General features: G+C 38.3%; 1 protein-coding gene across 3 annotated transcripts in view; it reads left to right on the top strand.

Moving 5' to 3' along the window:
- kmt2cb (lysine (K)-specific methyltransferase 2Cb) overlaps nucleotides 1-16,833 on the top strand; it is a 108,071-nt gene that overhangs the window by 12,185 nt on the left and 79,053 nt on the right. For all 3 annotated transcript variants that reach the window (XM_079875452.1, XM_079875454.1, XM_079875453.1), the window contains exons 3-4: nucleotides 9,275-9,363; nucleotides 14,435-14,588. In XM_079875452.1, the coding sequence (XP_079731578.1) occupies nucleotides 9,275-9,363; nucleotides 14,435-14,588 (243 nt within the window). The remainder of the gene's footprint in view (nucleotides 1-9,274; nucleotides 9,364-14,434; nucleotides 14,589-16,833) is intronic.

The following is a 16,833-nucleotide window of genomic DNA, read 5'->3' as shown; positions in this document are numbered from 1 at the left end:
AAAAAAAAGCAACTCCGAGCGGAAAAAGCGCTCAACGTCATCGCGTTTTTTCCACTGTCCAATCGAATGAAGTGAGAGGCGGGCCTTCCGTTTAAGTGATGAAAGCGACAGTTGCTTGAACGCCAGTAGAGTGCGATGATAGAGGATAAACTTGTGGTGCTCTCGCGGGTTACCAGGAGCTTAACGACTTCACGAACCGTAACTACCACAATGTTAACAGAAAGTAAATAAAGGTAATAAAAGGCTGATTTGACGTTTACTTGACTGACAGGACAGCTGTATCATTAGTTGCCTAGCAACATAAAAAACGCAGCGCACTGCTCGTTCTGTGTAATGTAAAGTGCTGTGCACCTCGCGTTTTCGAACCAGAAAAACGCGTCAGGTGTGATCGGCCCCTAACAGGTCTTTGAGGGTCAGAATTCTAGCTGATAGACAGGTGTTCAAATACTTATTTGCAGCTGTATCATACAAATAAATAGTTAAAAAATCATATATTGTGATTTCTGGATTTTTTTTTAGATTATGTCTCTCACAGTGGACATGCACCTACGATGACAATTTCAGACCCCTCCATGATTTCCAAGTGGGAGAACTTGCAAAATAGCAGGGTGTTCAAATACTTATTTTCCTCACTGTATATGCATGTGTGTGCATTTATATATAGAAAATAATTTTACTCCATACACACACATATATTATGTAAACACAAACTTTTATTTTGGATGCGATTAATCGCGATTAATCGTTTGACAGCCCTAATATATATATATTTATATATATATATATATATATATATATATATATATATATATATATATATATATATATATATATATATATATATCATATTGGACAACTCATTTCAGCTGATAGTTTCAACTTGCTTCTTAAACCCGGACATGTGGTCTATCAGGTTCTGAAGGTTTTGCTGCATGTGTCTCTATAACCTCTGGGGTGAAAACTCTCCCATTTGTCAGCATTCAGCCTTGTTAACTGTCTGGTATAGGAAGTCATTTGCAGGGAGGAGTCATTTTTGGCATGGGACAGACTGCGATTTCTCTCTCCAGTGGCACTGGTAATTACCCATCCGTCCCTCACACACTCCCTCCTTACGGCAGCCCTAGAGAGGGGCTGGCTTCCCTTTCAACTCTGCTTGCTGTACCTCCTCCGTCTTCAAACTGTGTGACTTTAATTTGAATGCCTAACAATTATCACCCCGATGAAGTGATACATAGATCAGAGAAGAAGAGCCCCCGTGGGAATCTGACAGCCACGGATCTTCACTGCGCATTTGTGGGGCGGATGTGTAGAAACGCGAATGGATGTTTGGCTGTAGATGGATGCGTGCTTGTTGGTTGGTTCTCAACTGATGGATCGTGATCCAGAATGGTTCGCAGGTCTGTTTTGTTAGGTTCGCTGACAATAGGGGGAAATGATTATGCTACGCCATATGTATATGTTATAGGATTGGAATGGGTGTGAATTGAGAATAAGATATTGAATTTCTTGGAAATTAGGAATGACTTACAAACAGAAACTACTAGCCATTGACACAGTTATGACCTGTTCACACCTAGATGAAATTTGACAAAGACAAAAATTTGGTGTGATAAGCATTTTAATCAGAATGAATGAATCTGTTCAGACCGACACAAACACTTGCATGACGTCAGACCTAATTTCCTTTTCCATCACATTGCGAAGAAAACTGCCCAACCAGTAGGATGTGTGCTTTTGGTCACATGCCAAGAGCATTCGTGTTGGTGTGAGCAGGCTTTTAGAAACCAAGCTTTACAGTCTCAAGTCATTTGGTTAAGAAAAATTTCCATAAGAATAAAATTTTACATCCATAAAAATAAACATTTATTAATGGGGCTATAGGAAACTATTCGTATTCTGCAGTTGGATAACAGCATCATACAAAATTTGAATAAACACAAAGGCTCTACAAGTTCTCGAACGCAAAAAATTGAGCAACATGGCCAAAAGGAAGTGTCAAACTAATTTCACACGTTTGAGTTTGAACTAGAGGGTTCTCTTTTTGAGGGGAGGAAAATGCAATAAAGGCAATAACTGTTCACAGTTACACCTTGTTTGTGGCAGTCTGGTGAACCCTAAATGCTGGAAAGGCATATCTTCAACTAAATTAACCATCTAACCATTTATCACAAATTACTCCTATAGCAATAGTGTTAGAAATGGCATTCCTATTAGAGCTTTTTGTTATTGTACATCTTGTTGTTGTTCATGTAGCTGTCATGTTGTTTTGCACACATTACATGTGTGTTTTAATGAGCTAAACAAATATCACCATCATGGGGTTTAAATGATTAACGTAACTTATTTCAATAACTAGTTTATGGATTAAATACCTGTTTTTTCCTCCCTATTAGTCCACAGTAAATTTTGTGATGTTGTTTTTCATACTTAATATTGTCTAATGTAAGTATCTGAAAGTGTACACTTGACAACATTCATCCTAATGGTTGTTTAAATTGTATGTATTTATTTGCTGATTTAATATATATTTAGAGAAACCTCGTGTAAACATGTCTAGCTCATATTCCATAAATAAATAAATAATAGATTTAGAGAAAGCATTTTACTTTTGAGGGTTTTTTGTGATTCCCATAATTGTCAATGATGATTTTGTTTGATTCTCAAAACTGTAATGCAAATTTGGCACACAATCTACACACACACACACACACACACACACACACACACACACATATATAATTACACCATCATTGTTGCAAACATGCTGTAGATTATGCATATCATCCTCTGTAAAATCACTGGGGGACCCCTAAAGCTGGGGGCCCCTAGAATTGTCACTACCTTTAACCCCCTCAGTGACGGCCCTGTTAAAATGTGCCTTGAGATTTCAGTCTTTTTAATTCAAATAAATAGTAGCTGTACTTGCATGGCTGGAAATAGCTGCCCGGGGTTGTAACCAAGATGGCTGCCGAATGAACTGTCTTCCTGTTGAAGGGTTTTGACGTCTCACAGGGAAGCTTTAATAGTACTGTAAACACAAAGAGGAACTAACTGGATGTATGTGCTAACGGTTTCTAAATGTTATAGGGAAGCTGCACATGTAACCATTGTTCTATTGTAGCTGTCTGTGAGGCATTGGACCACCCAACCTGATCTCATGAGAAAACGTAACCATTTCATGAGGTGCCGATTTCATACGAATTCCTACAATGTGATTTGAACGGAAATGTATGATTTCTTTTAGAGAAAATTAAGGATGCAAGTCCACCCCTAAACATAAACGTAGCCAAAAATAGCAAAATATTTAGTTGCCTTTACTTGTCTTAACCATTTTAATCCCAAATCACTGGTCAGGAAATTAGCAAGCATTGCACAAATACTGTAGATAAAGTAACTTAGCACGGAATAGCCTTCCCAAACTTGCAGACGGCTTTTTACAGGAAGAAGTTGTTCCACTCAATGATAATGCTGTTCAAACTGTTCATGAGTAGTTGAAAAATATCTCCCAGTTTGTTTAAGTTTAATGTCAGACCAAATATTCACTAAATCTGGACTGGTTCAAAACATGAGCTTGATGGACTTGTGCTCAAGCCACTTCTTGGTTGTCTTTGCAATTTGGGAAGGAGCATTGTCTTGTTGAGAAATAACATCTGATCATTCCTCTTTAGATAGCGTCTTTTCAACTGTGGGAAGCAAGCCATTCTGCAATATTCTCCTGTACTCCAAAGCATTAAATGACTTTTCACAGTGAAGCAGCTCCTCACACAATGACAGTCTCTTTCTCCATGCTTCACTGTGGTAGAGATGCATTTATTATTATATTTCTCAGCAGATTTTCCAAGACACCGCTCTGGAGCATCACCATGCAACTCATGTATCATTGTGATTCATCACTCCACACACAATTATATATATATCCCATATTCTACCAAAAACTTAATTCTGTCTTTGATGTTTTTCTGAGACAGCAATGGCTTTTTAAGTAGTGCATTTGCTTACATTTTGCTAATTTCCTGACCAATAATTTTTGGTTAAGTCAGTTAAAAGCTTAGTGTTTAGCCATTTTGGGCTTGGCCCATTTTCTTTGCCCAGGAGTTCATACTGTACATCAGATACTGTCCTCTGTGTACTGCGTGTTCTGAAAGACTAGAGCGTCACGCACAGTAGCACCATAGCAACAGCTTTAGGCTGGGCTCTCTCTGAGGCCAAACTCATGTGACTGGCAGCCTGTCATGCACTTCTTTGACACCGAATCCATTGAAAGGGTAAGGAAAAATAGAATACTTTATTGGCTTCAATAAAGGTAATGAGTTTTGCATTTCTATATTTTCTTTCTGAAAACAAACATGAGTCAATAACATCATACAATAGAGAACAATGAGCTTTTTTAAAAGACACAACACAGAATACATTAAAAATAGTGCCAGTATTAGTTGTGATTTAAGTTCTCCTAATATCCCCAGTTCCAGACAGATCCTTGGTCAATCAAACCTTGAAAAAAATAATAATATTTTTTTTGAACTCGTGGACCTATGCGGTTTATCAGCAAAATGCAGCTGGTGAAGTAGGTTGACTAAGGGGACGTACACACCGAATTAGTTTTTCCATTCCACTGTGCTAATTTTCAATAATTTTTCCTATGAAAAACACACTAGATGGATGCATTTGAACGCTGCTTTTGCAGTGTCTTTTTAAAAATTCTAAAAAGCAGCACTCAAGTTAAAAAAAGTTGAAGGGAAAGTTAACTGTCATTTCTACTCACCCTCATGTCATTCTAAACCCGTAAGACTTTTATTCATCTTCTGAACACAAATGAAAATCTTTTTGATTTAAATCTGATAGCTTCCAGTCCCTCCATTGACAGCTACGCAACTACAACGTTGACGCTTCAAAAAGTTCATGAAGGGATCGTAAAACTAATCCATATGAATTGAGCGGTTTAGTCCAAATTTTCAGACTCGGATCGCTTTAAATGATGATCAGGTTGAATTTAGGCTTTTATTCACATTTAAACATTGATCACCGGGAACAAACAGAAGCTCAACGAACCAGCCAGACCCGCGAGAACAAACATTTTCCAGAAACTCAAACGCGTAATGCAAGAATTAACCTCATTGGTTCCTGCTGATTCTCAAACATGCTGCGTAACACATGAGAATGAACCTCATTGGTTCTTGCACGTCAAGCGAACATGCTTGAGCTTCTGTTTACCACAGCTGATGTGTGAGTTGATGAATGTTTATACAGTGCTATGCATAAGTTTAGACACCCATGCTAAAGTTGACTAAAAAGAGGAATAAAAAATCATCTTTTGGAAATTAAACTTAATGCCTTAATTTAAAAAATTAGGAAAAATCCAACCTTTAAGGACACCAATTTTCTTTGTGAATGAATAATGTATCGTAAATAAATAAATGTTTTTCCTTAAAATACAGGGTGCATAAGTTTGGACACCCCTATGTTAAATTCCCATAGAGGCAGGCAGATTTTTATTTTTAAAGGCCAGTTACTTCATGGATCCAGGATACTATGCATCCTGATAAAGTTCCCTTGGCCTTTGGAATTAAAATAGCCCCACATCATCACATAGCCTTCACCATACCTAGAGATTGGCATGGAGTACTTTCCATAAGATCATCTCTCAATGCAAATCAAACTAGCTATTAGGCTAACTGAAATAAAACCATGTATATATATATACACTCACCTAAAGGATTATTAGGAACACCTGTTCAATTTCTCATTAATGCAATTATCTAATCAACCAATCACATGGCAGTTGCTTCAATGCATTTAGGGGTGTGGTCCTGGTCAAGACAATCTCCTGAACTCCAAACTGAATGTCAGAATGGGAAAGAAAGGTGATTTAAGCAATTTTGAGCGTGGCATGGTTGTTGGTGCCAGGCGGGCCGGTCTGAGTATTTCACAATCTGCTCAGTTACTGGGATTTTCACGCACAACCATTTCTAGGGTTTACAAAGAATGGTGTGAAAAGGGAAAAACATCCAGTATGCGGCAGTCCTGTGGGCGAAAATGCCTTGTTGATGCTAGAGGTCAGAGGAGAATGGGCCGACTGATTCAAGCTGATAGAAGAGCAACTTTGACTGAAATAACCACTCGTTACAACCGAGGTATGCAGCAAAGCATTTGTGAAGTCACAACACGCACAACCTTGAGGCGGATGGGCTACAACAGCAGAAGACCCCACCGGGTAACCACTCATCTCCACTACAAATAGGAAAAAGAGGCTACAATTTGCACGAGCTCACCAAAATTGGACAGTTGAAGACTGGAAAAATGTTGCCTGGTCTGATGAGTCTCGATTTCTGTTGAGACATTCAGATGGTAGAGTCAGAATTTGGCGTAAACAGAATGAGAACATGGATCCATCATGCCTTGTTACCACTGTGCAGGGTGGTGGTGTAATGGTGTGGGGGATGTTTTCTTGGCACACTTTAGGCCCCTTAGTGCCAATTGGGCATCGTTTAAATGCCACGGCCTACCTGAGCATTGTTTCTGACCATGTCCATCCCTTTATGACCACCATGTACCCATCCTCTGATGGCTACTTCCAGCAGGATAATGCACCATGTCACAAAGCTCGAATCATTTCAAATTGGTTTCTTGAACATGGCAATGAGTTCACTGTACTAAAATGGCCCCCACAGTCACCAGATCTCAACCCAATCGAGCATCTTTGGGATGTGGTGGAACGGGAGCTTCGTGCCCTGGATGTGCATCCCACAAATCTCCATCAACTGCAAGATGCTATCCTATCAATATGGGCCAACATTTCTAAAGAATGCTTTCAGCACCTTGTTGAATCAATGCCACGTAGAATTAAGGCAGTTCTGAAGGCGAAAGGGGGTCAAACACAGTATTAGTATGGTGTTCCTAATAATCCTTTAGGTGAGTGTATATATATATATATATATATATATATATATATATATATATATATATATATATATATATATATATATAAATGCTGCTCTTTTGAACTTTCTGTCCATCAAAGAATCCTGGGGAAAAAGCATGATCACGAAAATATTAAGCAGTAGTGTTGAACTTTTTTTCATCATAGTAGAATAGTAATAGAAGATGTTTACTGAGCACCAAATTCGCATATTAAATAAATTCAGCCTTGTTGAGAATAAGACATTCAAAAACATTTAAACAATTTTTTTTAAAGGTATTGTAATTGCAAATATATAAGGGGATTTTGTATCTCGCAAAGTGACTATATTTTTCACAGTTGCCACATTCTTCACAATAAGTCTTACTCTGCCTCTGAAATGAATTTCCTTTTCACCCAAAGTCTCCAAACCCTCTTATTTTTCATCCCCTCCCATCCAATCACCTGTCATATAGAGACCACTTTTCACTTTTCTGGTTGGATGGCTATTTTCCTTTCGAGACACATGTAACTGGCAAAGCTTTAAATATCTAGGCTAAATGAAAAAATATCTAGGCTTTAAATAAAAAGGCTAATTAATGTCAAATTACAGATCACACAGACCACATTTGCACAAATTGGATGAAATGCAGTGATCAAAACCTGATCTGACTGGACACTGCTCGTGCAAATGAGTCACCAAGAAGATTAAACCCTGTTCAGTGTGTAATCTAGGTTTGAGTGGCGACACCAGAGCAGGGTTGTGTGTCCGCCCTCAGGGCTTGAGGAAATGTCATCTTCATGATGCTCCTATATTGAGCGGCAGCTTTAATGAGAGGTCTCTCGCACCCGTTACTTCCCCCTCAGTGCATGTAAACAAATGTGCCCGAACACAAACACACCGTTTTCACATGGCCGTCCCACCCTTGCTCAGGGCCACGGACACTCAGTTGGGAACCAGAGACAACTGGTACTGTATTTAAATAATATAGTGCATTAGTGTCAATCCACAGCTGCGTTGGTATTTTTTCCATTCTTTTTTCCCTTATGGATTTAAAACGTTTATTTAAAGCATTGATCCAAGCCAGTAAGTTACAAGGTGAAATACAAAAAAGTATTTGAAAGGTGGGCAAAAAGACAAAGGTACAAAGATTTAGTGAGGGAAAGAACTACAATCCCAAGAAGCATTGCGAATGACATATTCAAATTAAAAACGATGGTGAAACGTAAATCTATTACAGTGTAACTTCGCTCATTTTCAACCCGCTTTGTATTATTACAATGTCTGTAGTATATGTGAATGAACATGTTTACTGGTTGTGGTTTGTGGTCAGTTTGAAATGTTGACTACAAACACAGAGGTTTTTCAGATTTTCTTTTGTGGCGTTCTCTCCATGTTTATGATTCTTTGCAGCCTTTAGCCACTGCCTACAATGCGCTGGTTCCTACACTCTTTGAAATCTTGCACCCGTCAACACCATTATTATCTTAGGGTGTATTCAAACCTCTCTTGTTTGGTTCGATTGAATTGAACTCAAGTTCGTTTCCCCCCTTGGTGCGGATCTTTTGGTTCAAACGAACTCTGGTACGGTTCGAATTTCTGTCCAATGAATGGATGACCTTAGCACACGTGTGGTTTTGTTTACAAATTTTGGTTCACTTGCAAAAAGGGCAGTGTGAAAGGGAATCACACCAAACAAAAAGAAATCAACATTGTATGGTCCGGACCAAAGCAAGTGAACTAGCGGACTTTCCTGGTGTGAATACACCCTTAGTTTGCTAAGAAGTATTTCCTACTAAAGCAAGGTGGTATTTGACTCTGGGCAAGCGTATCCATAGCACACTGAAGGGAGTGGCCTTGGACTGCAACATGCCCAGTGCATTATGGGTGTTGAAGTTTTCCAACCTATTTGACAAAAGGGAAGACAACAGCCTTTATTCTCAGTTTTTTTCTAGTCAGGTATCACCAATTTAAAAAAAAAATTAAAAAAAAATCGCCTTTCTACTGTATAGGCAGCCAAGTTTTATTGAAAGCCCATTTTGCCAGCGTTGAAGCAACTCTTTAATTTAAAGTAATACAGATTAATGTAATGTAGTTTAAATGTGATTATTTTATTGAAAAAAATATAATTCGAAAATAATACGAACAGATGTCTTATATACCTTCTCTTATACTGTATGTCCTATAAACAATCAATTAATAACCTCGAAACTCACAGAAGGTCTGCCTTTGAGATGTGTAAATTATAGGTAAAAAGATCAATATCCCTATGGAGAAAATTGATGAGTTTTTACTTCCGGAACGAACGTTGCACCCTCTTCATGATCAACCAGTCTTCCCTGAATCTAGCGTGGCAATAATAAACATCTCTTTCTCAGGAATCGGGGGCGAGGAAAAGCTCTGGTGGAGGATGAAGACAGCACAGATGGAATGGAGACAGCAGAAACAGGAAGCACACAGGAGACAGGTAACTGCAGCCCTCTTTTCCTTTTCTTACTTTCACCCTTTTCTTCTGGCTTCCTCTCCCACTCTTTCCTCTCTTTTCTTCTCTCCTCCCCCACATATACCCTCTTTAAACTTCTTTTCCCACCGCTCTGGGTTTCCTGTGTCAGTCTTTTCTTTTCAGCCGTCACATCCCCCTTCCTCAAGAGTCAGAGAGCGAGGCTACTTCTCCTCTGAGGCAGTTCCAATGATAAACAAAATCACAATGTGGAGCCCTGAATTGATTTTCTTTCCCAGCTGTGCAGTCAATCTAACTCAAACCTTGGCCGGCCGAGGAGGAGCTTTCAAGAGGCTCGGCCGTCCACACTCCTTGAGCAGGATTGATGAGATTTTCGCCCGTCTCCACATGGCTCCGCTCTCTAGCTCTAATTGAAAGGATTTGACTCTAGCCACAGCCTTTCTGCTCTGGAGTCTCCCCACCACCTTTCAAAGCATGTGATTGAGGTTCGCAGCAGCCAGTGGAAGCTAATGCCCACTGAAAGCCTTTTAAAATCTCGTCTTGTGCATTTTGCTCTCATTTTCTCGGCCCTTTTGCCTGCTTGTGGCTTGGCGGCCTTCTGTTGAAGGTACGATGTGCATTCAGGTTCACAAGCAGCTTAAAGACTTGTTTTGGTTGTGATTGAACCATTTAACTTTAGAGTCATTTTTAAATTAGTGGTGCTTTCCATGTGAGGGTTCGTAGGATGCAATATTTTTTACAGACCAGCACATGAGAACAATTTCCATCCGAATAGACAGCATTACAATTATACTGTAATTATTAACGGCAACAAACTGAATAATTTATATAACTTATTATTCATTTACATATTATCAAATTTCTACCACTGTTAAAAAGTTTGGGATAGTGTTTGAAAGAAGTCTCAAGTTCACAAGTTGAAAACAAAAACAGAAATATTGCTAAATATTATTTTAATATGTTTTAAAATGTATTTCATTCCTGTGATGCAAAGCTGAACTTTCAGCATCATTACTCCAGTGTCACATGATCCTTCAGAAATCATTATAATATGATGATTTGATGCTCAAGAAACATTTCTTATTATTATCAATGTTGTAAACAGTTGTGCTGCTTAATGTTTTTGGTGGAAACAGTGAATAATAAATAAAAGAACAAAAAAGTTATTTAAAGAATTATTTGAAGAGCTGTAAAGTTGACTAACGCTACAGCGCAATGTAAAAAACGAACAGAAAAAGTATCTTGTTACTGGAGAAGCTACGCAATACACACTATCTGGCAGAGTTTTGCATGCTATTTCACTCATCTAAAACTTAAAGTAGTAACACTGCAAGGATAAAATCTGTTTTTTTTTGCAGTAGGTTATAGGCCATTATTCATTGTTGAATTAGTTGAAACTGTTTCTTCATTCGTTCTGTGAAGCCTACATGGAGCTGTGATAACCAGCTAAATTGTCTTGACACTGCAGGAGAACTGACGCTTTGAATGTCAAGTCACTTTCACCTTGGAGGTTGGAACACAGTCAATAATATGAGCTAGCATCATTAAAGGTGCTGTCAGCAACTGAATCTAGCCTCCTGAACCTTTGAAATAACCTTTGTGTCAAGGTCACCACTGAAGTAAATGGCACCATAATTATGAAAGACCCTTCAAGTATATAGAACCACTACATTACTAAAGTGCTGCTTCTTGGAGGAAGCTGTCTATCAGCCGTTTTTATCCTTTTCTTAAGTCCACTTCATTTTTACATTTTCTAAAGAAAATTTGAGTGATGTTTGCCTGTGCAAAACTCACTGACTCAATGCTAGAATGTTGCAGACGGTTGCCAGGGCATTGCTGTTTTGTTGATAAGGTGTTCAGAGTGTTTTAGCATGTTTCTATTCAGTTTATAGGGTGTGTTCTGAGTATGTGTAGCATATTACAGTTGTTGTACAGTATTAAAGTTTTACTTCACAATATCCCACAGATAATTTTTTAATAGCATGTTAATAGCTCTTCTTTCTAGAAGAGGCCGGGGCTTCAAGAGCTCATGCAACAACTAAACAGGACAATATCACGGACTGAAAATGTTAGAAACTGTCAGAACCAGTGTTCAGACTTTTATGTTCAAACAAATGGGAGTCGGACAATGATGCCTACACAGCCAGAGAATATATGCTGCATGGAGATTGGTATAGTTTAGTGTAATTATGGTTATAACTTATGTTGTCATCTTGCTTTTATCCACTATTAGTACAAGCCTGTTGTAGCGGATCCCGTTCGAATGATGGCCAAAATCATTCCAAAGGATGTTTACGTTTCACTGCCTGGATTCCATTTGCTTCCATTTCTTATCTGTTTGTACAGTCAATGGCACAGCTCTTTCCCATTTTAGATGTGTTTTGTGTGGTTTATCACTGCATTCACGCTGAACATCAACCAGTCTTTTTGCCACTCAGTGGGTGTAACCGCAGTGACTCGCACCTATTGTGACGTCCTGTGCATAACCTTTATTCAGTTGTTAGTGTTTTTAGCAAGTTTTTACTGTTTCTAGGGTGTTCTGAGTATTTGTAGCAAATTGCTATTCAGATGCTAAGGTAACATGTTGCTGTTTTGTTGTTACGGTGTTCTGAGTATTCGTAGTCCATTACTATACCGATGTTAAGGTAGTGTTTTATTCACCATGTTGTTAAGGTGTTCTGAGTTAGAGCATGTTGCTATTCAGTTTATAGGGTGTTCTGAGTGTTTTAACACATTCCCACTGTTTATAGAGTGTTCTGAGGTTTTGTAGCATATCACTATTAAGATGCTATGGTATTCTTAGTGTTTTTTAGCAATTTGCTATTTTGTTGCTGAGGTGTTCTGAGTGTTTTAGCATGTTGCTACTCCGTTTGTATGGTGTGTTTTAGCACGTTGAGGTGTATGAAGTGTCTAGGATGTTCTGAGTGTATGAAGTATATTTTAATTCAGTGTTTTTTTTGTTTCTTTTTTAGCATGTTGCAGTTTAGCTGCTATGGTGTTCTGAGTGTTTTAGCATGTTGCTATTCAGTCTTTGGGGATTGTTCACCCATTTTATCATCTGCCACATGGAGATTGATTGATTAGAAAAGTAATAGCACACCTCTCCACAACAACCCGCACCATTTGAGAAATCAATTCATGTCTTCCTAGGTACAAACATTATGGAATGAGCTGCTGGCTGCAAGTTTAATACAAAGCGTTTGGACTTAAACATAAATATCCCTAACTGTAAATATGAGCTGTATCAATGCTAATGTTGCCTTAAGAAGCACCAGTACCCAGTTTTCTCTCCAAATTGACCCTAATTTGTGGTGTCTGTTGTAGTTCCACTGAAGCTCTGTAAGATTAGACTGCACTGGATGAAGTGAGTAGCCTACAGGAGGTGGTTGACTGCAGCTGTGGTTGAATGCGGTCTATTTTAGACCACAACTAGATCTCGGCTCACCAGGCACTCTTAGTCACAGGTGACTCACACCTCTAATTGTTCACATTGTGTACGTTCTGAGACAACAGTTTTCCCAGTTTCTCTTTTATTAACACATGGCACATGTGCTCTGCATATTTCCCCATAAATCAAAATGGATAGGGGTACGTGTTTGTTTTTCGAAGAGGGAAACCAAAGATCCTGGGTCTTTCTACACTTTTGCTTAGCAGGCTGCTGTTGACATTATACAAATTCAGCCATTGTTCACACGTCATTCGGGATCTTTAAAAATGAAGGATATTGGCCTGGATCTGAAAGGCTGGTTTACTGGAAACAATTAGCATGGTTCATGATAAATAAACATTTCATGGATGAAAATTAATTTGAGGCAAAGGTACAGTCAGAGGTCATTCTGGCTTGTCACTGTGTCAGTCTCTGTGACATTCCTTGTGAGCAATGCAACACTTAGACTGACTTGTAAATCTCCCCGCTCATTTAAAAGAACCAGTTGTCTTTTTTGATAGATGCATCGTCTGTTTGTTTACTCCAAAACACATTAGCTTGACCAACCTAAACCATACAGTGCTTTGGTGTCATTTGAGGTAAAGAACATTTCTGTCTTTCTGTCCAGGGGACAACTTAAAAATAGTAAATACATCTATTAATTAAAACATTTCAATAATACATAAGTTAATAACTTTTCAGATAGGCTATATAGACAATAATATAATACATTAATAAATCACTTATAAAATAGACATAAATAGACATATTTAAAACACAAAATACTACATTAATCTATATTTATGCAATTGTCATGCAATTGCAATAATGATTTATCAGTTTATTATTTGTTACATTTAAATAACCCACCTTATATTAAGTGTATATAACTGAACTAACAAAAATGATAATTTGATCTAATGCACTTATTGTGTACATCCATGTTTTTACATTGGTAATTAATTTCTGTAGTTACATCTATAATTACATTGTTGACTCTGCCCGTAAACACAACATTGAATTTAACCACAAAACCTGTCCTAACCTTACCCGTATCCCCCCTTAATAGAAGCGAAAGTGACCATAAAAGACCATAACTGCGTCTTTCGTATTTTTCATATTTTTTTACTAATAAAAGGATCATTTATTTTTATTCTGAAGTGATTTTCTGCCTGAGAGCATCAACAAGATGGCTGCTGAATGAACTAACTTGCCTAAAAGGACTTTGAACTTGCTCCATCTCTTCCATCCAACAGAGTATCAGACTGCAATTAGCGATCCATGTTCTTTGATGCTGTTTGTGTTTGAGAACTTAACGAAGTGCAAGTGAAATTGTGATTGGCGACATAAATAAATGATGTGAAGTTTGTTTTTAACAGGATTTCGTTATTTTCCCCAATGTAGATATAGTGAACCACATTCTATTATAAATGACATGTAAAATATATAAAATATTTTTGAATACTTTATTTATACTTTGACAGTTACACTATCACCTGTAGTGTGTACTTCCATTTTTATTAGATAAATGAATTCAGTTGGCGAAACCATCATGCATTTAAGGTTTAATGATCAGTTTTAGCCAAAATGTCGGTATTGGTGCAGCTTTAATTAACATGGATGCATCTCTCTTTCTGTGTCTCTCGTTAGTCACTAAAGGGCAGCAGGAGGAGACGGAGGACGCCTCTGCCGTGGCAGTTTCAGCAGAGGGGGAGGAAGAGGAGCAGCCGTCATCCCCTCTTCCTCCGAGCTCTGAGACGGGGGCGGCACAAACATCATCAGCCTCTGGAGAAGCTAAAAGCAGGTCAGAGCAGCATCCTCTCGCCAGGCTGAGTCACCGCCGGGCGTGGGAAGCGTGCGCTTGTGGACGTGTGTGAATGTTTGTGAATGGCTTCGTGTTTTAAGCCTTTTTGACTCTTGCGCCTTTCCACCAAGATCTCAAAATGGAAGGTCAAACGATAGCACACGTGTGCTGAAGTATGTGTCGCTGTTGGCTACCGTTCTGTCTTTACATGGGGGATGGGCACATGATCAGCTTAATAAAAGAGCATTCTGGGTAAAGAAGACTGCAGTGCAGGAAGCCTGGAGTAAGTGCTGCCGTGGCACAGCCCCCCAGCTCAGAGAGTTCACTGTGTATCTAGGAGCACAAAGATCAGAAAGGTGCTACATTAGGCCAACTGCAGCATTCATGCAAATTTTCTGTTTCCATTCCCAAAATGTGTAATATGCTGTCAAGTACTGTATCCCACAATGCAGGGGGACTTTGATTTACTCAATTTGACCTTTAATTTCTAGTGTGACATTACAAAGATTTTTAGAATTACTGGCTATAAGTGGAATACTTCAGTCATTCATTGTCCAGAACAGAATAGTTGCTTACTACTTATACTGTATGTTGACTATTATTTTTTGCATAGAAACCATAGGCATTGTGTACAATAAATATTTCAAACAGAAGTATGCTACATCAGTGGTTCTGGTTTGATCATTAATCACACAACATACCAGTTACGTATATTTTTGGTAATTTCATGACTTGCTAATTGACAACATAATAATTTCATTACATGCTCGTAATTTCTTTTGCGCTTTATTTATAATGAAGTGATATACAGCACGCGCCGCCGCATTTGCGCGTGCAATTGAAGAGTGCGTGCTACAAACACAAAATAACGTCTGACAGCACAGGAAAGTTATGAAAATAGCATTAGAATAGTGACACTTATATATCCTGACAACATCTTATCTGACCACAGATTCTGAATCAGGACAACCGTTTTTTTCTCAGGCACTCACATTTAAACTGTCTGACAGAAGAGTCAACAGCTTTCTCACACGACTTTCAAAATAAAGGTCTTGCATCAGAAAAACTTAGAATTACTTTTCTTGTTATTTCTCCGCGACCCACTGAAAACGGTCTTGTGAGCTGTTGAAAGCTGAGAAACACCGTGCTACATTGTCAAATCATGAGAAAAAAGAGACAGAGAGCTGAAATTACTTTGTTTTTTTTGTTTTGTTTTACAATGGAAATCAATGGTCAAGTCAAGAGCATTGCATTATGGGATACCATATGCGCTGTTGCATACTCCACATTTTGGCAAGTGTAATATGTTAGTATGCTATTTTAAACATATTTAATTCTGGACACATCTTTTTCTTGGATTCCCGTCTCTGGGTTTGTTGGTATGTATGCGCCGTGTCTGTTTGTTTATGCTCTCAGCTGAATATGCCTCAATGTTGATGTTACACTACAAATTTAAGGTTCCCCTGCCACACATGCACAAACATACATAAACACACAAACCCCTGTCCAAACAGTGAACTCACCACGGCCGCAGGTCTCCCAGGCTTCAGTCCATGAAAGGTTGCTAACAGACTGAAAGATAGCTTTTTAGGATGGACTCTACTGCCCATGAGGGCCAATGATGTGGGGACCAATTTTATATCTGAGGGCTGCTCAATATTTACTGTTTTCCTCCATAAGCTGTGATGTGTCACTGACAAAACTACAGAATCTTGAGGATTATTGCAGTGACACTTTTTACTAGGGGTGGGAGATATTGACAAAAATGAATATCTCGATATTTTTTTCCAATATCTCGATATCGATATTCAGACGATATTTTTGCCATCCTTCAAAGAAATGTATGCAAACTGGCAAAGAAGGTCCAGTTGGTCTTTTGACTTGCTGCATTTGACCTATTATTGTAGGCTATAGAAAAAACAATAAAGGAGCTAACTAAACAGAATCTGAGGTAGCCCCTACTTTTTCCACTTACAAAATAAAACAATAAAAAAAAAAAAATGGAACTAGGCACCTCTTGCAACAGTGATTATTAAATCAAACAATATTGTTGATGATGATAATTCAAAGTAAAAAAAAAAAATTCAGAACACTATAATTCCATCCATTTTTTCCCCAAAACGCCTTTTTTTTCCTCAAAACGCTATAAATCCATCCATTTTCTTCCAAAAATTGATGGTTTGTCTTTTTAAAAAAGTCTTTTGTCTTTTATTTTTCGTGTTTGCATTTATGAGGAAAAAACAAT

The sequence above is a fragment of the Squalius cephalus genome, assembly GCF_949319135.1.
Source record: "Squalius cephalus genome assembly, chromosome: 7".
In the NCBI taxonomy this organism is placed as follows: Eukaryota; Metazoa; Chordata; class Actinopteri; order Cypriniformes; family Leuciscidae; genus Squalius; species Squalius cephalus.
The sequence above is the reverse complement of the archived record's forward strand: the minus strand, read 5'-3'. Positions and strand labels throughout refer to the sequence as shown.